At 39.9% G+C, this 20,471-nt stretch overlaps 1 protein-coding gene across 1 annotated transcript in view; it reads right to left on the bottom strand.

Annotated features, from left to right (window-relative positions):
- The window catches only part of DNAH9 (dynein axonemal heavy chain 9), a 377,489-nt gene that overhangs the window by 284,290 nt on the left and 72,728 nt on the right, over window positions 1-20,471 (bottom strand). The window contains exons 18-19 of the mRNA XM_030799425.1: window positions 5,366-5,588; window positions 4,457-4,623 (exon numbers count right to left, since the gene is read on the bottom strand). Of these exons, the coding sequence (XP_030655285.1) occupies window positions 4,457-4,623; window positions 5,366-5,588 (390 nt within the window). The remainder of the gene's footprint in view (window positions 1-4,456; window positions 4,624-5,365; window positions 5,589-20,471) is intronic.

The following is a 20,471-nucleotide window of genomic DNA, read 5'->3' on the forward strand; positions in this document are numbered from 1 at the left end:
CACATGCAGTTTTCCAGCTGTTTCTTACATTTTCATCCTTCTGCATCTTCATATGTGCTATTTCCTTTGCCCAGAATATCCTCATTTTCTAACTCTTTTTTTTTTTTCCCACTGAAAGAGCTATTACTTGCCACTGGCTCTGGCTCATCATGACAAGCACCATGTTCTACAGGAGGCGTGAACTGCCTCCCCGGGCGGGGTTAAAGCTGGTCCCCAATGTGCATGCCTTATTGCTCATTTTTGAAATTGTCCCTGAGGCTATAAGTCCTTGAGGTCAGGAAAGGTGTATTATCTCAAAATCCTAACAGCTACATCATTTTTTGCCAGCTCCACTTTTGAGACCATAACCTCATCTACTCCATGAAAGCCTAAATCATGTGAATGAGTCAGATTAACTGGAAGAACAGCATCAAGCTGAATGAATGACATATCTTAGGAAACCGATATGTCCCTGGGAGGTTTAATGACAAATACTGCCCTTTTCTGCAGTTATGGAAGAGACAATAGACACTGTGCAAGAAGGACAAAAGCCCTTCTTTCCTCATGACTGCTGCCTTGGGCTATTTGGAAAGCTGTTTTCTCTAGTTGTCATGTAGGACAGCACCCCATGGAAGATATCTTCAAGAAAGCCCTCCCAGCCATTCATAGAATCTGGTTGCCTCCTGAAAACACGAATGGTCTTCATTGAGCTGGAGCTCACAGAGGTAGGTTATTTTGGCTCAGTAATCCCTCGATTACCTTGGTCTTGGTGTGGGCAAGAAGACTGTATGTCATGGTGCCATTTCTTAAGGTCAAGAGGACTGTGCTCAAGGTCAGGAAGACCAAACAGTGAAACGCCACTAGAGGATGGGAGCATTCCTTTCATTCAAGAGGGAGAACTGGTCACCAGCTTTAAGAGTTGCACAAAGCCCTTGAATCTGACTAGGATGATTTAGCCAATTACTGCGGTGAGAGCTCGGCTCTCACTGAGATATGGTGTTATAATTTAGAGTTAAGAACTGAAGGAGGAGCTGAAATTTGACTTGGACATGAAGAACCTCAACCTATGCAACCTGACTTCACACAGCACCTGTCAGACTGCAAGGGCTTAGTAAGACACTCAGGTTTTTTCTCTCCTCAAACACGGGAACATTCAAAACTGAGCTTAACCTGTGTAAGCTAATCAGGAGCAGAAACTTGCATCCACAGAGAAATGTACAAGGGTCTGCACTTTAGAAATTCATAAATGATCTATAAGTGAAGAAACCAGAATTAAACTCAAACTTGAATTCACAGAAAAATGTACCAGGGTCTGCAACTTAGAAATTCACAAATAACTTAACAGTGGAGAAACCAGATTTAAACTCACATGCCACACACAATACCTACAAATTTTGAACACTCACACACACCAAACTAAGAAAGAAAACAAAACACATAAGTTGACATCCACTAAGATTCACTTTAGTGATAAATCTACAATTCCATTTTAGCTCTGATGTTTTTCTTGACAAGAAGAGAAATACATCAAAATTGCAGAAATGTTTGGTTTCCCAGCAGTTCTTTTCAAAGCATCCTCTTCCAGGGATTCATCTGCATGTCAAATTAGCAGATGTGAATTTGGAACACCCAGCTAAGAGTAGCAGTATCCTCACAGCCAGCAGATACAAGTGCAAAGAAAGAAAAACGAACACAACTATCAAATAAAAATAAAATGAAAAAACCAACAGCAGTTGATCAATACACAAAATATACCCATGAAGGAGGAATACTGAATTTCGAACAGATACAAAAGCATACCAATGTTGTTTCCCTTTCAAGCAGTCTTAGAAGTCTCTTTGGGAGGGTATTTTCTCCAACATCTTTGAATTTTTTTCTTTTTTGAAATTATTTTAAGAGACTGTTGGCCGGGTGCGATGGTTCACCCCTGTAATCCCAGCACTTTGGGAGGCCAAGGTGGGAGGATCATGAGGTCAGGAGTTCGGGACCAGTCTGACCAACATGGTGAGACCCTGCCTCTACTAAAAATACAAAAATTAGCCAGGCATGGTGGTGGGCGCCTGTAACCCCAGCTACTCAGGAGGCTGAGGCAGGAGAATTGCTTGAACCCAGGAGGCGGAGGTTGCAGTGAGCCGAGATCATGCCATTGCACTCCAGACTGGATGACAGAGTGAGACTCTGTCTCAAAAAAAAAAAAAAAAAAAGAGACTGTTGGTGCAAAAATATTAGTGTCTTTATTTTTATGGCCGTTGCCTTTGGTGTGGTTGTTGTTAACACTAAATAGTATTACCTAGCTGGAGAACTTACCTCCCCCAGCAGTTTTGGCTCTGAATTGGTGTTCAATTTCAAAAATTCAATTGCATGCCCAAAAAAGATTCAAAAGAATAAGCCTCAGACTCTGAAAGATAGTCCCCAAAGGAGTCTACAAGGGTTTTGAGCAACAGATGATTCTTTGGAACAAGGGCATGGCTCCTAAGGCAACTATTCTAAAGGGATACAGACTTAGGAGTTACATTCCTCTGCATGATTGCTCGAAAGGAAACCAATTACTTCCCTTTAGCGTGGTGGTTTCCAAACTTGGCTGCACATTGGAATTCCTGGAGCTGACAAAATGCTGGTTCACAGGTCTTGCCTCCAGAAAGCCTAACTTCATTAGTATATAGGACAGACTGGGCATATTGGGAGTTTTAAAATCTCTTCAGGTGATTCTAAATGTGCAGCCCAACTGGCAGCACATTGCTTTAGAGTCACGTTTTATATATTTATATCTTACGTCTGTTTTACACACTTGTCCTTCCCTGCCTCTTAACCTACTCATCTTATTCTCTGTTACCCCAAGTATAATGCTTGGGAGATAGCAGCTGCTTAATAAATGTTTGAAGAATGAATGATAAAAATAGGCATGCCAGGTTGGGTGAGCAACCATCCAGTTTGTCCAGAACACAGGTGCTTCCTAAGACATGAGCATGCTTGTAGTCCCAGCTACTCAGGAGGCTGAGGTGAGAGGATTGCTTGAACCCAAGGAGTTCAAGGCTGCACTAGGCTATGATCATGATGCTGCACTCCAGCCTGGGTGACAGAGCAAGACGCTATCCTGAAAACGCTGCTATTTCCCAAGCATTATGCTTGGAGTTACAGAGGATGAGTATGTTAAGAGGCAGGGAAGGACAAGTGTGTAAAACAGACATAAGATATAAATATATAAAACATATGACTCTAAAGCAATGTGCAGCCATTTGGGCTGCACATTTAGAATCACCTGGAGAGATTTTAAAACTCCCAGACAACAACCAGAACAGTCCTGGGCAAACCAGTATGGTTTTTCACCATAGTACCAGGCACAATGCTACACACTTTCAAGAATGATCTCTTTAATTCAACCCACAACTATATGTGGTGGACACTATTATTATCTACATTTTATAGATGAAGAATCTGGAGCACAAAGGTATTAAGTAACTTTGTCATAACATAAGAAGTAGAAGACCTGAAATTAGACCCCAGGCCACCTGAATCTAGCATCTATGCGCTTAATTTTTATTGGACTTCGTTCCAATGAAGTTATATTTTTTTTGCTTGGTTTGTTGCTTTACTATTTCTGTGGGCAAATAACCTTTGAAAATGAAAACGAAAATATTCCTCACTGTGAGCATCGAGAATTTTCCAGTTTGGAGATTTCGAAGTCTGTCTACCCAACACTATAGAGGAGACCCAGCAAGAAATGAAGCTCAAGGAAACAGGAAACAAATCACAGAGCTGGAGCATTAGGGCAAAGGGCACCCAATCTAGCTGGCACATCAGCAGATGTAGGACCATTCAGCGCCAGCCTGGCCTCCTGGTTGGAGCTGTTGATGCTGAGCTGTGGACCAGAAGCAGACTGCTTCACCACGGGAGGAAATCCCTGAGAAAGGAGCCCAAGTATGTGCAGTGTGGGCACGGATGAATGGTGTTGCCGATCCTAGAGTTGCTTTGTTTATGTAAAGACCTGTCATAACAAGCAGGGAGGTGTCGGAACCAAGCAGAGAGAAACCCTCTGAAGAAAACCTTCACCTAAATCCTTCCTTTATGCTGCCAAAATGAAATGCTCTGTAAAATTTTAAAAATTCAATCAGCCACTTTTTAAAACCAAAAGAACAGTCTGTGAGAACTTAGAATGCTAAAGGTTTAGTAAAATCCTAGTAATTATACCACCTATCATCCCTTTATAAATTTGCAGGCACAAAGATGCTTCTAGATATATATATATATGTATCTTTTTAAGGCAAGAGGTTTCTACAATCCCTGGCCATTTCATACAGGTCATGATAGGATTCAGTCCACATTAGCACCACGTTTCAACCAAAGGTCCTAAATGGGAAGGAAGATTATTAACTGGGCTGCAGCTGCTGGAAGAATACACACGCCCAACAAAAAGATTATCCATGACTCAAAGACTGCAGTGTTCAGAGAAAGAGAGGCAGCAGTGTTTGGCCCATACCTGAACGGGGCTTCTTTGTGGAATCGCTCCCAGAATTGCTGCTGTTCTGCATCGAAGGCTGTGCACCTCTGGCGGAGGAGTGTCACTTCATTTGCCTGCAGTGGGGCCACCTGCTGCTTCACAGTAATGGCCACCTTTTTTATGTTGTTCCATTTCTCAGGCAGCTCCTGCAAAGGAAACCTCAGTGTGGTCAGATTCCCAAGGTGCTCTTTCCTCTCCCATAGTCCTGAGCTGGACAGAGCCCAGATGCTTCCATCTGTGCTACAAGATGGTACGATGATGTGGTGGTGTCACCTTCCCATTCCCTACAATCTGCCCTCCACCCACTCTTCCTCGACTTCCTTCCACAGCTGCTGTCAACTATTACCTACTGCTCACTCAGCACTAACCTTCTTGCTCTCAACCTCTGGTCTTCTAAGCCCTCTAAATTTGTGAAAACTTGCAATGCTAAAGAGACTTTTAGATTTTTCTTAAAGGAAGATGTTTCTACAATCTTCGGTTTCTATTGCTTCTACCATATTTCTACTGAAGCTACATTAACCCCTTCCCTTTTTTATGTTCTTCAGGGTTGCTTGGTTATTTTCTTTTATGTCCCACATTACCTCTTGGACCATCTTAACATATTTCAAGTCTGCTTTTTTTTTTCTCAACCAAAACATTGGTTCATTTCTGTGGAAAAAAATTATCCATCTTAATTCTCCCATCTATCTCCAGCATTGCCTTCTCCCATATGTATTGAGTTTCCAGAATTTGCTAGACGTTACAAATACACTACACATTATAGTTCCAAAACACGGATCTTGCAGCTCCAAGCCCTGTTTTTCATTTGCTGTACCCCACTTTACCCCATTCTGAAATCCTAAAATGTTTCCTCTATTTCTTTTATAAGGAAGACATAAATGCACTGACCTCCAGCTGCTTAAACACTGTTTCTGGCAATTCTTGTTCATAGGTCTTCAGCAATTCAATAGTCTGCTTTAAGGGCTCAAACATCTCATTAGTGTTACTCTGCCGTTCTTTAACAGCCATAAGGTGTCCCATGATCTCAACCAAGCCTTGGAAATCTCCTTTTTCAACTTTCTTGAGTAAGCCGCTCTCACTATTCTTTATAAACGCTTCCAGGTTGGCCAAGCTAATCAACACAAACAGAATATGAGGAACCATTCTCGTTCTACTTCTCGAAAGGCAGATGTATTGATTTCCCCAACAAAAATATCTATCATTATGAAAATCCTACCACATGCCCAACACTTGACTAAGCACTCTACATAGACTATGCTCTGACGTTAAGAATGTGACCTCTTGCACAAGGTGTCAAGGTTATGAATGGCAAAGACTGAGGCCTATCTTGCGATGGAGGAGGCTCAGGAGGAGACACGACATCTAAATGTAATGTGTAATTTGGATAGAATCAAGAATGGAGGCCATTTCAGAGGTTCTCCGGGCACACTCAAAATCTGTGATAGTGTGTAGAACCTTTGTATTGAATGCTAGATTCAGAGAAGTGGCAAAATTTATGAAGTGGATAACATGAGAATTATGGCTTGTGATAGCACTGCTTTGTGAAAAGAAGCACAGAAAAAGCTTCTAAGAGGTGTTTGCTGGCAATGCATAAATGATCATATGTTGATGGACAATTCCAGGAGAAAGAAGCTCATAATTTTCAGTAGGCCTTTATATCACTTCACTATATGGCAGGAAGAAACAAACATTTTTAAGTTGACAAATCAAAAACTGTCTTAAGATTATACTCTAATAAACATGTTCTAAAACTTAAATAATAGATGAGAAGGCTTAAAGTGTGAAAAATATCAAAGAATAAAAACAAGCAAGCAAAATTATAAAATAACTGAGTAGAAGACCTAAAAATGGAAAATATAATTATAATTTAAATTTCAACAAAGGTGAAAGGAGATTAGACTGGTATATGATATATGTGGAGAAGTTTCTAAACTGCAGGGTAGAAAGAGAAAAAAGGAAAAATATGCAAGTTATTAAAAGATAGGAGATAATGAAAACATCACACATAAGTATAACAAAAGTGCCAGAAGAACAAAATAGAACAAACAAGAAGCAACATTTGAGAAGAGTCTGGCTAAACATCTTCTAGAATTGCTGAAAGACACTCAATGTGAGATCAAGAAAGCCCAACAAATCCCAAGCAGAATAAATATAAAGGAACCCTCATATATATACTTCACTATGAAACTACAGATTACCAAAAGAAAAAAAAATCTTAAAATTAGCTTCAGAGCCAAGACTAGTTTCTTAAAACAACGACAGTACACATACAACAAAAACAAAACTAGAGTGATAACTGACTACTTGGCAACACAAATGGAAGCCAGGACACAGTAGAATAATATTTTCAATAATCAAAGAGAACTTATGTTATTCTTGAATTCTCCCCTCCACAAAACTATTTTTAAAGAACAAGGGCAAAATAAATACATTTCAGACAAAGAAAGAATGAGAGCACTTCATCAATAGACCTTTACTAAAGGAACTTCTAATGTGATATACCTCAGTCGGATATCTGGACTACAGAGCATTAATGGTAAGTATGTTGGTAAATCTAAATAGGAGGCCGAGGCGGGCAGATCACAAGGTCAGGAGTTTAAGACCAGCCTGGTCAACATGACGAAACCCTGTCTCTACTAAGAATACAAAAACTAGCCAGGCATGGTGGTGTGTGCCTGTAGTCCCAGCTACTCAGGATGCTGAGGCACAAGAATCGCTTGAATCCAGGAGGCAGAGGTTGCAGTGAGCTGGGATCATGCCACTGCACTCCAGCCTGGGCGACAGAATGAGACTCCATCTCAAAAAATAAAAAAACAAAAAAACACTAACATTCAGTGTGTGTGTGTGTATATATATATATATATATATATATAGTTCCTGGGGCTTAAATAAATAATAGAGAACAATCTAAATTACTAGGAATTATAGAATATAATTTGATGGATGAACAGGAGACATCAAACTATTCTAAAGTCTTTTAATCATTGTGAAGAGACTAAAAATAGTAATTATTTATTTTAAGGATGCTTATTAAAATAGCAGTGGTAACCATTAGAACAGTAGAACTACATGGCATGACATTCAAAGTAGCAGAGGAAAAAATGGAATAAGGAAAATAAAAGAAAATATGAAAAATTATACCCCAATGCAGACAAAAAAGGAAGTCAATGAAAAAGAAAAAGAACAGCAAACTAAAAGAACATAATAAAATAGTAGATTTAAATTAAAATGTACCACAATCAATGTTAATGAAAAAAACCCTCCAGTTAAAAAATACATATTGCTAAAGTGGATTTAAAAAATCAGTTCTATGCTGATTATAAAAATGTCTTCTAATGTAAGGGCACAGCAAGGTTGAAAGCCAAAGGATAAAAAGAGATGCACCAAGCAAATATCACCAAAGAAAAATTGTTTTAGCTACATTAATAGAAGACAGAACATACTTTAATACAAGAAATATTGCTAGTGATAAAGAAGATGTTTAATGTTTGGTTAAAAGGCTCAATGTTCCAAGAAGATATAAAAAGTCAAAATCTGCATGCCTATAACATAACCTTAAAATATATGAAGCAAAAATTTACAGAATTACAAGGAGAAATTGACAATATACCACTAAAAATGGAAGATTTTTAATACAATTATCTTAGTAAGTGATGATAGATTAAGTAGATTAAAAAGAGGCAGTGAGGATACAGTAGATTTGAATAGAATAATTAACAAACTTGAACAATAGACATACATAGAACATTCCACTCAGTACTTACAGAATATACATTATTTTCAAATATGCCCAGAAATGTATAAGAACTGAATATACTAGATTGAATAAGGCAAACTTCAACAAATTTCAGAAGCTTGTTACTAGACACATCATTTTTAAACCACAGCACAATTAAGTTGGAAATTAATAAAAAAAACTGTAACTAGAAAAGTCCCACATTTGAAAAATTAAAAAATCTAAACCCATTATAATTAATATTAAAAGTATTTAGAACTAAATTATAATGAGAGTATTACATACTACAATGCAAGATGGAGGTAAAACTGTATTTAGAAGAGAATTTATAACTTTCAATGTTAGCATTCAAACAGACAAAAGACTCAAAATTAACAAGCAAACATTAGCCAAAGAACAGAAAATAAATCCAAAGTAGTAAAGGAAATAATAAAAGAATAAATTATTGAAATAAAAATAAAACTATAATAAATAAGATCAATGAGTTTATTAGATAGTTTCTTGTGTCTGGCAAGACTAAGAAAGGAAACCAGAAAGCACAAATAAAAATGAATAGAAGGCCGGGGGTGGTGGCTCACGCCTGTAATCCCAGCACTTTGGGAGGCCAAGGTGGGAGCATCACCTGGGGTCAGGAGTTCGAGACCAGCCTGATCAACATGGAGAAACCCTGTATCTACTAAAAAATACAAAATTAGCCAGGCGTGGTGGTGCATGCCTGTAATCCCAGCTACTTGGGAGGCTGAGGCAGGAGAATCACTTGAACCTGGGAGGTGCAGGTTGCATGAGCCGAGATCACGCCATTGCACTGCAGCCTGGGCAATAAGAGTGAAACTGCATCGGGGGGTGGAGCCAAGATGGCTGAATAGGAACAGCTCTGGTCTCCAGTTCCCAGCCCGAGCGACACAGAAGACTGGTGATTTCTGCATTTCTGCTTGAGGTACCGGTTTCATCTCACTAGGGAGTGCCAAACAGTGGGTGCAGGACAGTCGGTGAGGCGCACTGTGCGCGAGCCGAAGCAGGGCGAGGCACTGCCTCACTCAGGAAGCGCCAGGGGTCAGGGAGTTCCCTTTCCTAGTCAAAGAAAGGGGTAACAGACGGCACCTGGAAAATCGGGTCAGTCCCACCCTCATACTGCGCTTTCCCAACGGGCCTGGAAAACGGCACACTAGGAGATTGTGTCCCGCACCTGGCTCAGAGGGTCCTATGCCCACAGAGTCTCGCTGATTGCTAGCACAGCAGTCTGAGATCAAGCTGCAAGGCGGCAGCGAGGCTGGGGGAGGGGCGCCCACCATTGCCCAGGCTTGCTTAGGTAAACAAAGCAGCCAGAAGCTCGAACTGGGTGGAGCCCACCACAGCTCAAGGAGGCCTGTCTGCCTCTGTAGGCTCCACCTCTGGGGGCAGGGCAGAGACAAACAAAAAGTCAGCAGGAATCTCCAGCGACTTAAACGTCCCTGTCTGACTGACAGCTTTGAAGAGAGTAGTGGTTCTCCCAGCACGCAGCTGGAGATCTGAGAACGGACAGACTGCCTCCTAAAGTGGGTCCCTCGCCCCTGAGCAGCCTAACTGGGAGGCACCCCCCAAGTAGGGACAGACTGACACCTCACCCGGCCGGGTACTCCTCTGAGACAAAACTTCCAGAGGAACTATCAGACAGCTGAATTTGTGGTCTCACAAAAATCCGCTGTTCTGCAGCCACTGCTGCTGACACCCAGCCAAACAGGGTCTGGAGTGGACCTGTAGTAAACTCCAACAGACCTGCAGCTGAGGGTCCTGTCTGGTAGAAGGAAAACTAACAAACAGAAAGGACATCCACACCAAAAACCCATCTGTACATCACCATCATCAAAGACCAAAGGTAGATAAAACCGCAAAGATGGGGAAAAAACAGAGCAGAAAAACTGGAAACTCTAAAAAGCAGAGCACCTCTCCTCCTCCAAAGGAATGCAGTTCCTCACCAGCAACGGAACAAAGCTGGATGGAGGATGACTTTGACGAGTTGAGAGAAGAAGGCTTCAGACGATCAAACTACTCTGAGCTACGGGAGGAAATTCAAAACAATAGCAAAGAAGTTAAAAACTTTGAAAAAAAATTAGAAGAATGGATAACTAGAATAACCAATGGAGAGAAGGGCTTAAAGGAGATGATGGAGCTGAAAGCCAAGTTTCGAGAACTACGTGAAGATTGCAGAAGCCTCAGTAGCAGATGCGATCAACTGGAAGAAAGGGTATCGCTGATGGAAGATGAAATGAATGAAATGAAGCGGAAGGGAAGTCTAGAGAAAAAAGAATAAAAAGAAATGAACAAAGCCTCCAAGAAATTTGGGACTACGTGAAACGACCAAACCTACGTCTGATTGGTGTACCTGAAAATGATGGGGAGAATGGAACCAAGTTGGAAAACACTCTGCAAGATATTATCCAGGAGAACTTCCCCAATCTAGCAAGGCAGGCCAACATTCAGATTCAGGAAATACAGAGAAGCCACAAAGATACTCCTCGAGAAGAGCAACTCCAAGACACATAATTGTCAGATTCACCAAAGTTGAAATGAAGGAAAAAATGTTAAGGGCAGCCAGAGAGAAAGGTCGGGTTACCCACAAAGGGAAGCCCATCAGACTAACAGCTGATCTCTCGGCAGAAACTCTACAAGCCAGAAGAGAGTGGGGCCGATATTCAACATTCTTAAAGAAAAGAATTTTCAACCCAGAATTTCATATCCAGCCAAACTAAACTTCATAAGTGAAGGAGAAATAAAATACTTTACAGACAAGCAAACGCTGAGTGATTTTGTCACCACCAGGCCTGCCCTAAAAGAGCTCCTGAAGGAAGCACTAAACATGGAAAGGAACAACCAGCACCAGCCACTGCAAAAACATGCCAAATTGTAAAGACCATCGAGGCTAGGTAGAAACTGCATCAACGAATGAGCAAAATAACCAACTAACATCATAATGACAGGATCAGATTCACACATAACAATATTAACTTTAAATGTAAATGGACTAAATGCTCCAATTAAAAGACACAGACTGGCAAACTGGATAAGGAGTCAGGACCCATCAGTGTGCTGTATTCAGGAAACCCATCTCACGTGCAGAGACACACATAGACTCAAAATAAAGGGATGGAGGAAGATCTATCAAGCAAATGGAAAACAAAAAAAAGCAGGGGTTGCAATCCTAGTCTCTGATAAAATAGACTTTAAACCAACAAAGATCAAAAGAGACAAAGAAGGCCATTACATAATGGTAAAGGGATCAATTCAACAAGAAGAGCTAACTCTCCTAAATATATATGCACCCAACACAGGAGCACCCAGATTCATAAAGCAAGTCCTGAGTGACCTACAAAGGGACTTAAACTCCCACACAATAATAATGGGAGATTTTAACACCCCACTGTCAACATTAGACAGATCATCGAGACAGAAAGTTAACAAGGATATCCAGGAATTGAACTCAGCTCTAAACAAAGTGGACCTAATAGACATCTACAGAACTCTCCACCCCAAATCAACAGAATATACATTTTTTTCAGCACCACACCACACCTATTCCAAAATTGACCACATAGTTGGAAGTAAAGCTCTCCTCAGCAAATGTAAAAGAACAGAAATTATAACAAACTGTATCTCAGACCACAGTGCAATCAAACTAGAACTCAGGATTAAAAAACTCACTCAAAACCGCTCAATACATGGAAACTGAACAACCTGCTCCTGAATGACTATTGGGTACATAATGAAATGAAGGCAGAAATAAAGATGTTCTTTGAAACCAATGAGAACAAAGACACAACATACCAGAATCTCTGGGACACATTCAAAGCAGTGTGTAGAGGGAAATTTATAGCACTAAATGCCCACAAGAGAAAGCAGGAAAGATCCAAAATTGACACCCTAACATCACAATTAAAAGAACTAGAAAAGCAAGAGCAAACACATGCAAAAGCTAGCAGAAGGCTAGAAATAACTAAAATCAGAGCAGAACTGAAGGAAATAGAGACACAAAAAACCCTTCAAAAAATTAATGAATCCAGGAGCTGGTTTTTTGAGAAGATCAACAAAATTGATAGACCACTAGCAAGACTAATAAAGAAGAAAAGAGAGAAGAATCAAATAGATGCAATAAAAAATGAAAAAGGGGATATCACCACCGATCCCACAGAAATACAATCTACCATCAGAGAATACTACAAACACCTCTATGCAAATAAACTAGAAAATCTAGAAGAAATGGATAAATTCCTCGACAAATACACCCTCCCAAGACTAAATCAGGAAGAAGTCGAATCTCTGAATAGACCAATAACAGGTTCTGAAATTGTGGCAATAATCAATAGCTTACCAACCAAAAAGAGTCCAGGACCTGATGGATTCACAGCTGAATTCTACCAGAGGTACAAGGAGGAACTGGTACCATTCCTTCTGAAACTATTCCAATCGATAGAAAAAGAGGGAATCCTCCCTAACACATTCTATGAAGCCAGCATCGTCCTCATACCAAAGCCAGGCAGAGACACAACCAAAAAAGAGAATTTTAGACCAATATCCTTGATGAACATTGATGCAAAAATCCTCAATAAAATACTGGCAAACCGAATCCAGCAGCACATCAAAAAGCTTATACACCATGATCAAGTGGGCTTCATCCCTGGGATGCAAGGCTGGTTCAACATACGCAAATCAATAAATGTAATCCAGCATATAAACAGAACCAAAGACAAAAACCACATGATTATCTCAATAGATGCAGAAAAGGCCTTTGACAAAATTCAACAACCCTTCATGCTAAAAACTCTCAATAAATTAGGTATTGATGGGACGTATCTCAAAATAATAAGAGCTATATATGACAAACCCACAGCCAATATCATACTGAATGGGCAAAAACTGGAAGCATTCCCTCTGAAAACTGGCACAAGACAGGGATGCCCTCTCTCACCGCTCCTATTCAACATAGTGCTGGAAGTTCTGGCCAGGGCAATCAGGCAGGAGAAGGAAATAAAGGGTATTCAATTAGGAAAAGAGGAAGTCAAACTGTCCCTGTTTGCAGATGACATGATTGTATATCTAGAAAATCCCATTGTCTCAGACCAAAATCTCCTTAAGCTGATTAGCAACTTCAGCAAAGTCTCAGGATACAAAATCAATGTACAAAAATCACAAGCATTCTTGTACACCAATCACAGACAAACAGAGAGCAAAATCATGAGTGAACTCCCATTCACAATTGCTTCAAAGAGAATAAAATACCTAGGAATCCAACTTACAAGGGATGTGAAGGACCTCTTCAAGGAGAACTACAAACCACTGCTCAATGAAATAAAAGAGGATACAAACAAATGGAAGAACATTCCATGCTCATGGGTTGGAAGAATCAATATCGTGAAAATGGCCATACTGCCCAAGGTAATTTATAGATTCAATGCCATCCCCATCAAGCTACCAATGACTTTCTTCACAGAATTGGAAAAAACTACTTTAAAGTTCATATGGAACCAAAAAAGAGCCCACATCGCCAAGACAATCCTAAGCAAAAAGAACAAAGCTGGAGGCATCACGCTACCTGACTTCAAACTATACTACAAGGCTACAGCAACCAAAACAGCATGGTACTGGTACCACAACAGAGACATAGAACAATGGAACAGAACAGAACCCTCAGAAATGATGCTGCATATCTACAACTATCTGATCTTTGACAAACCTGACAAAAACAAGAAATGGGGAAAGGATTCCCTATTTAATAAATGGTGCTGGGAAAACTGGCTAGCCATATGTAGAAAGCTGAAACTGGATCCCTTCCTTACACCTTATACAAAAATTAATTCAAGATGGATTAAAGACTTACATGTTAGACCTAAAACCATTAAAATCCTACAAGAAAACCTAGGCAATACCATTCAGGACATAGGCGTGGGCAAGGACTTCATGTCTAAAACACCAAAAGCAATGGCAACAAAAGCCAAAATTGACAAATGGGATCTAATTAAACTAAAGAGCTTCTGCACAGCAAAAGAAACTACCATCAGAGTGAACAGGCAACCTACAGAATGGGAGAAAATTTTTGCAACCTACTCATCTGACAAAGGGCTAATATCCAGAATCTACAATGAACTCAAATTTACAATAAAAAAACAAACAACCCCATCAAAAAGTGGGCGAAGGATATGAACAGACACTTCTCAAAAGAAGACATTTATGCAGCCAAAAAACACATAAAGAAATGCTCATCATCACTGGCCATCAGAGAAATGCAAATCAAAAACCACAGTGAGATACCATCTCACACCAGTTAGAATGGCCATCATTAAAAAAGCAGGAAACAACAGGTGCTGGAGAGGATGTGGAGAAATAGGAACACTTTTACACTGTTGGTGGGACTGTAAACTAGTTCAACCATTGTGGAAGTCAGTGTGGCGATTCCTCAGGGATTCAGAACTAGAAATACCATTTGACCCAGCCATCCCATTACTGGGTATATACCCAAAGGACTATAAATCATGCTGCTATAAAGACACATGCACACGTATGTTTATTGAGGCACTATTCACAATAGCAAAGAGTTGGAACCAACCCAAATGTCCAACAACGATAGACTGGATTAAGAAAATGTGGCACATATACACCATGGAATACTATGCAGCCATAAAAAATGATGAGTTCGTGTCCTTTGTAGGGACATGGATGAAACTGGAAAACATCATTCTCAGTAAACTATCGCAAGGACAAAAAACCAAACACCTCATCTTCTCACTCATAGGTGGGAATTGAACAATGAGAACTCATGGACACAGGAAGGGGAACATCACATTCCGGGGTCTGTTGTGGGGTGGGAGGAGGGGGGAGGGACAGCATTAGGAGATATACCTAATGCTAAATGACGAGTTAATGGGTGCAGGAAGTCAACATGGCACATGGATACATATGTAACAAACCTGCACATTGTGCACATGTACCCTAAAACCTAAAGTATAATAAAAAAAAAAAAGAGTGAAACTGCATCTCAAAAAAAAAAAAAAAAGGAATAGAAATGAAAAGAGGGAGACAGCATAGGCTTTGCAGAGATTAAACAGTTGAGAGGATCTTATCCATTTTATAATAATAATTTGAAGATTTACATGAGATGGATACATTCCTAGAAAATATGACTTACTAAAAGTGACTTACTAAGGAATAGAAAACTTCAATATCTTTATAATCATTAAAGAAATTATAGGTTAAAATCTTCTTACAAAGAAAATCCCAATCCCAGATGGCTCAATAAGAAATTTAAATCAAACTCTCACAGATCAGAAAATTTCAAGATGACACCAACTCTTCTGGAGAATAAATAAGAAGGATTACTTCTTGTTTTATGAAGATAGCAAAATTACAAAACCAAAAATCAGATACAGACAGGAAAAAAAAAAGAAAATTGAAGACCAAATTCAATCACAAACAGGTGCAGTAATGCTAAACAAAATATTTGCAAACACAGTAAGCCAGAGAGTATACTGAAAAAGACAATACTTTATGTTGGGTATATCTCAGATGCTAGGTTGTTTTAACATTAGAAGCCAAATAATATATTCACCACTCTAACAGCTTGAGGGAAAAACCAGAATTATCTTAATGGACATAGATAAAACACTTGATACAATTTTACATCCATTTATGCTAAATACTCCTAACAAATTAGAAATAGAAGGGTAGTTTTAAAATCAGATAAAGCAAATCCACAGAAAACTCACAGCAAATATTATACTCAGCAGTGAAATGTTAAAAGCACTCCTTTTAAGGTCAGAGACAAGACAAAGATGTATGTTATCCCCACTTTCACTCAACATTCTACTGGAAGTCCTAGCCAGAGTGGTAAGATAAGAGATAGAGATATAAAGCATCAAGACCGAGAAGGAAGAAGTATCATAAATTTGTAGATGATGACCATGTACATAGCAAACACCAAAGAACGTACAGATGAATTATCAAAATTATTAATTTAGCAGGATTGTGTGATAAAAAATCAATGTACAAAATAAATTCCATTTCTACAGAAAATATAATTTTAAAATATTATTTATACTAGGAACTGAAAAACAAAATACTGAGGAATATATTTGAACAAAAATATGCAAATTTTTAAAAGACAATGATTACAAAATTTCACTGAAAGACATAAAAAGGATATAAATAACTAAAGAGACAACATTTTCTTGGACAAGAATACTCAGTATCATCAATTCTACTCCAATTGGTCTATAGTCACTACAAATATAATTAAAATCCCAACAGATTTTTTTCTTCTACAAACTGATGATTAAAATTTATACGAAATGGTAAGGACCAAGAACTGTCAACATATTCTTGATGAAAATGATCCAGGTGGAGACCTGCCCTGCCAGATATTGAGATTTGTTACTAAGCTACAGTAATTAGGATTTCTTCATATTCATGAGTGCTAGATAAGTGACTATTTAATGTGAAAGATAAAATTTTAAAACTTTTAGAAGAGAATACAGGAGGGTATCATTAGGATATCAGGGCAAAAAAAGGATTTATTTAACAAGACAAAAGAAGAACAACATAAGGGAAAAGTTGGACACATTTGGCCACACAAAATTAAGAATTTGTTTATCAGAATACACCATAAGTGGAGTGAAAAGACAGGTCACAAAATGGTAGACTCCATTTGCAAGACATAAAATAGCGAAGGACTAGATATAGAATATGTAAGTAATTCCTAATCATAATTTCAAAAAGGAAAAAAAAACAAAGTCCAGTAGAAAAATAAGCCACAGATACGAATAGGCAGAGAAAAAGAAACATAATGACTCACCAAAAACATAAAAAGATGAGGACCTTTTTATACTCAGAGTAGTGCAAAATATTTACCACAGTGAGATACCATTACACCCCCACCAGAGTGGCCAGGATTAAACAATTTATCAATACTAAGAGGTGGGGAGGATGCTAGGCTGTAAGAGCTTTCACCCATGGCTGTCTCTACCTTGGAAGGAGCTTGGCATTATATGCATACTCTTTGACTTAGCAATTCCGCTCTTAAGTATACACCCTAGAGGAATGCTTGCCCACTCCGTGATCACATGTAAGAGTACTTACAGCAACATTGTTAAAAGGGAAGCAGTGTCCTTAGGGAAGAGCAAAACCACTGGAAACAACCCAAATGTTCAACAACTATGGAATGGACAGATACATTGTGGTACATTAATCTAAGGGAATACTCTACGACAGTGAAAATGAACTACTGTTATACTGTCAACCTGGAGAAATCTCAAACATAATGCTGAGTGAAAGAAATAGAACACAGAAAAATATATGGCATACAATAATATCATTTCATTTTTATGAAGTTTTAATGCAAGTCTCCATCTAGGTATGTGTGTATATGCATATACATATATATACATCCATATGCATACACACGTGTATATATATCCATATACATACACACACACACACACACGCACACACACACACACACACACACACACAGCGATAAAGAAAAGCATGGGAAGGATTATGTCACATTTAGGACACTAGTAACATCTTGCAAGGAGGGAGAAGGATTTAAACTTTAAAATATAGCCAATATTCTGTTTCTTAGCTGGATGATGCAAATTCACATATTCTCTTTAATATTATTCTCTAAATTGTATGTATGTTATATTTCATCATAAAACTTTTTGTAGAGAGAGAATGGGAGGTGAAGAACCAAAAAAAAAAAAAACAAAAAACAAATATAAACACATATTTTGAGAAATTTTGCTGTAAAGGAGTGCATACAAAAGTTGTGTTGTAGCTAGAAGGACTTGTGGGATCATACTCCTTTCTCTTTTTCAATGTGGCAAATATGACAATATGCTCACATGCTACTAAGAACGTGTAAAGGAAAGAATTAATAATGTTGGAGATAGGGAATATTTAAGAAGGTAAGTCCTAAGGTGAGAGGAAAGAGGCTGGACTTAGAAAAGCAAGGACAGCTTATCCACAGTCACGGGAGAGGTGGTTGAATATCCGGCTTCAAATGCAGGCATGTTGGTAGATTTGTTGGTGAAAAGGTGAATTAGTTCTCTTGTGATTGATACTAATTTCTCAATGAAATGAGAAGCAGAGTCATAAAGGCAGAGAAGATATTTGAAGGAAACAGGAGTCTGAGAGAATTGAGAAGTGTCTAGGAAAATGTGAAGGGCCTACCCGAATTTTATGTTCACAAATGAAATGCAGGACTGGTCAGAAGACTGGTTTGATTTTGCTTCATCAGGGATGAATTGCTCAGGAAAGGCGTGGAGCACTGAGTTTAAACAGTCAGGGTTTTACAAGGTGGGAATGGGAGGGAATAGGGACCAAGGATGATAGATTCTGAGAAAGCAGGGGAGTCAATGAATTGGAAATCCTGATGGATTTGAAGAATTCTGGGCGGCAGTGTTGCCAAGTAAGTGAGGTGGAAAGATAACAGGTGGAGGCCAGGGAGTGGAATGCTTCAACCTGAGCTTCTGAAGGCAGAGCAATTACTTCCCCATCATTCTCTGAGCCCCACTGAGAACGCAGAAGAGATGTAGGTAGCAGAGGTATGGCAGAGCAAAGGGTGTTGGAGGGAGGAGGTCAATGGCATAAGAGTCAGTGTGATGGAAATTCTGTGGATGCTGGGTCATGGCGGGTGACTATCAGCAGAAAGTGGGAAGGGTGGGAAGGGAAACCTCTGAGCCAGACGCTAAGATCTGCACTGGTGAGGAAGAGGGACTAATGGCTTGGTGGGTGACGGCAGCAAGGCAGAGTGCAGCTGGTATTGTCTGAGAATTCACGTCAGCAGAGCTGGTGATTTTGAGGGAAGATGGCGGTGAAATGGTCTGGAAGCAGCACTGAAGAGCAACCATACCTCACCCACCTGCAGGCCTGTTGGTAAGAGGGATATAGGAGAAAAGTCGGCCTCCACTTGGGAGGGCTGGAGGGGAAGCAGTGTCCTCAGAAGGGAGCCAGGTTTCAGTTGGAGCAAAACGGTGATGAGACAAGATGAAAGGGGCAGTAGGCATTTGCTGCTGTAAGATCCTGAGGTCTGGTGCAAGAGCATGGGAAAGCTTTGCAAGTGCAAAGGGGTTGAGTCAGATTAGGGCAGGAAGAGCTGAATGAGATGAGAATTTACGTAATAAAAGGGGGTTGGACTTCTGGTAGTGAATGAAGTATCTAAAATGCAACGTAAGGTGGGATTCATCCTGACCTATTAATGAAAGGTGGAAATCACATAATTACATGGCACAGAGGAGACAATGATAATTTTTTTATTATTTCTATTTTATCTAATCCTCCAGAATACAATAAAATCTTCTCCTAAAGTGTTAACACAATAGCCAGTTTCTAGAATCACCAACTGTTAAAGCTAGAACATGTAAGACACATTAGAAGAATCCAGTTGGGCTGTCTTCTTTCAGAGGTGAGGACATAGGGATCCAAGGACACAAAAGTCAGGCCTCCTAGCTGCTCTACTGTGTGTTCATCGTGTTAAACCCACCCCATTAGATCTTTAAAGCCCGCCTGGTTGATGCCTATGGCAGCTGCTGTTACCACATCCTGTATCAACCATGTGTTTTTGATCCTTTCACGTCTGGGGTCTTAGAAACTCTGGAGGGACTTCTCCGCACGGGCTGAGCAGTTCCTTGAGACAGCAGTGGCTGGCCGTGAGCGCACTTTGCATATGCAAACCAACTATTCCAGAGTCCAACCACCTCCTCTATGGGGCTCTCATGCTCTGGGCCATTATCCCCCTGCCCTAATCAGCCCAAGGCCAGGTCCCAGACAATTTGGAATAGCCTCTGTGCCCTAGAGCTACTGAAATGTTCAGACTCGCCAATCCTGAGCCTGCTTGCCATGCCTTGTCTATTCCTTCCCACAGAAATCACAACAAAGGCTCCTGCCTGTATTCTCTGCCTCCCTCTGCCTCCTGACAGACCCTGGAGCTCGCCACTGTGGCCCTGTGTGGCATGCCATATGCTGTCCTCCTGGGAACTGTGAGTAATAATCTATCTGCTGTATACTGTTCTCCTGGGAACTGTGAGTAATAATCTATCTTTTTATGGGAGTCATCTGCTGCTCTGTAGCCTTGCTGTGCCTGAATAATAAAACATGCATTTTGAAACATGCTGCTTATCCTTGGATTACCAGACCTAGCAATGGAAAGGGACCACAAAGCAGCTGTCCCCTCCAACAGTGCTCCATCCTGGGGCATCTGTCACAGTCCTACCACCCATCAGCATTTCCTCT

The sequence above is a fragment of the Nomascus leucogenys genome, chromosome 19 (genome assembly GCF_006542625.1).
Source record: "Nomascus leucogenys isolate Asia chromosome 19, Asia_NLE_v1, whole genome shotgun sequence".
NCBI classification, from domain to species: domain Eukaryota; kingdom Metazoa; phylum Chordata; class Mammalia; order Primates; family Hylobatidae; genus Nomascus; species Nomascus leucogenys.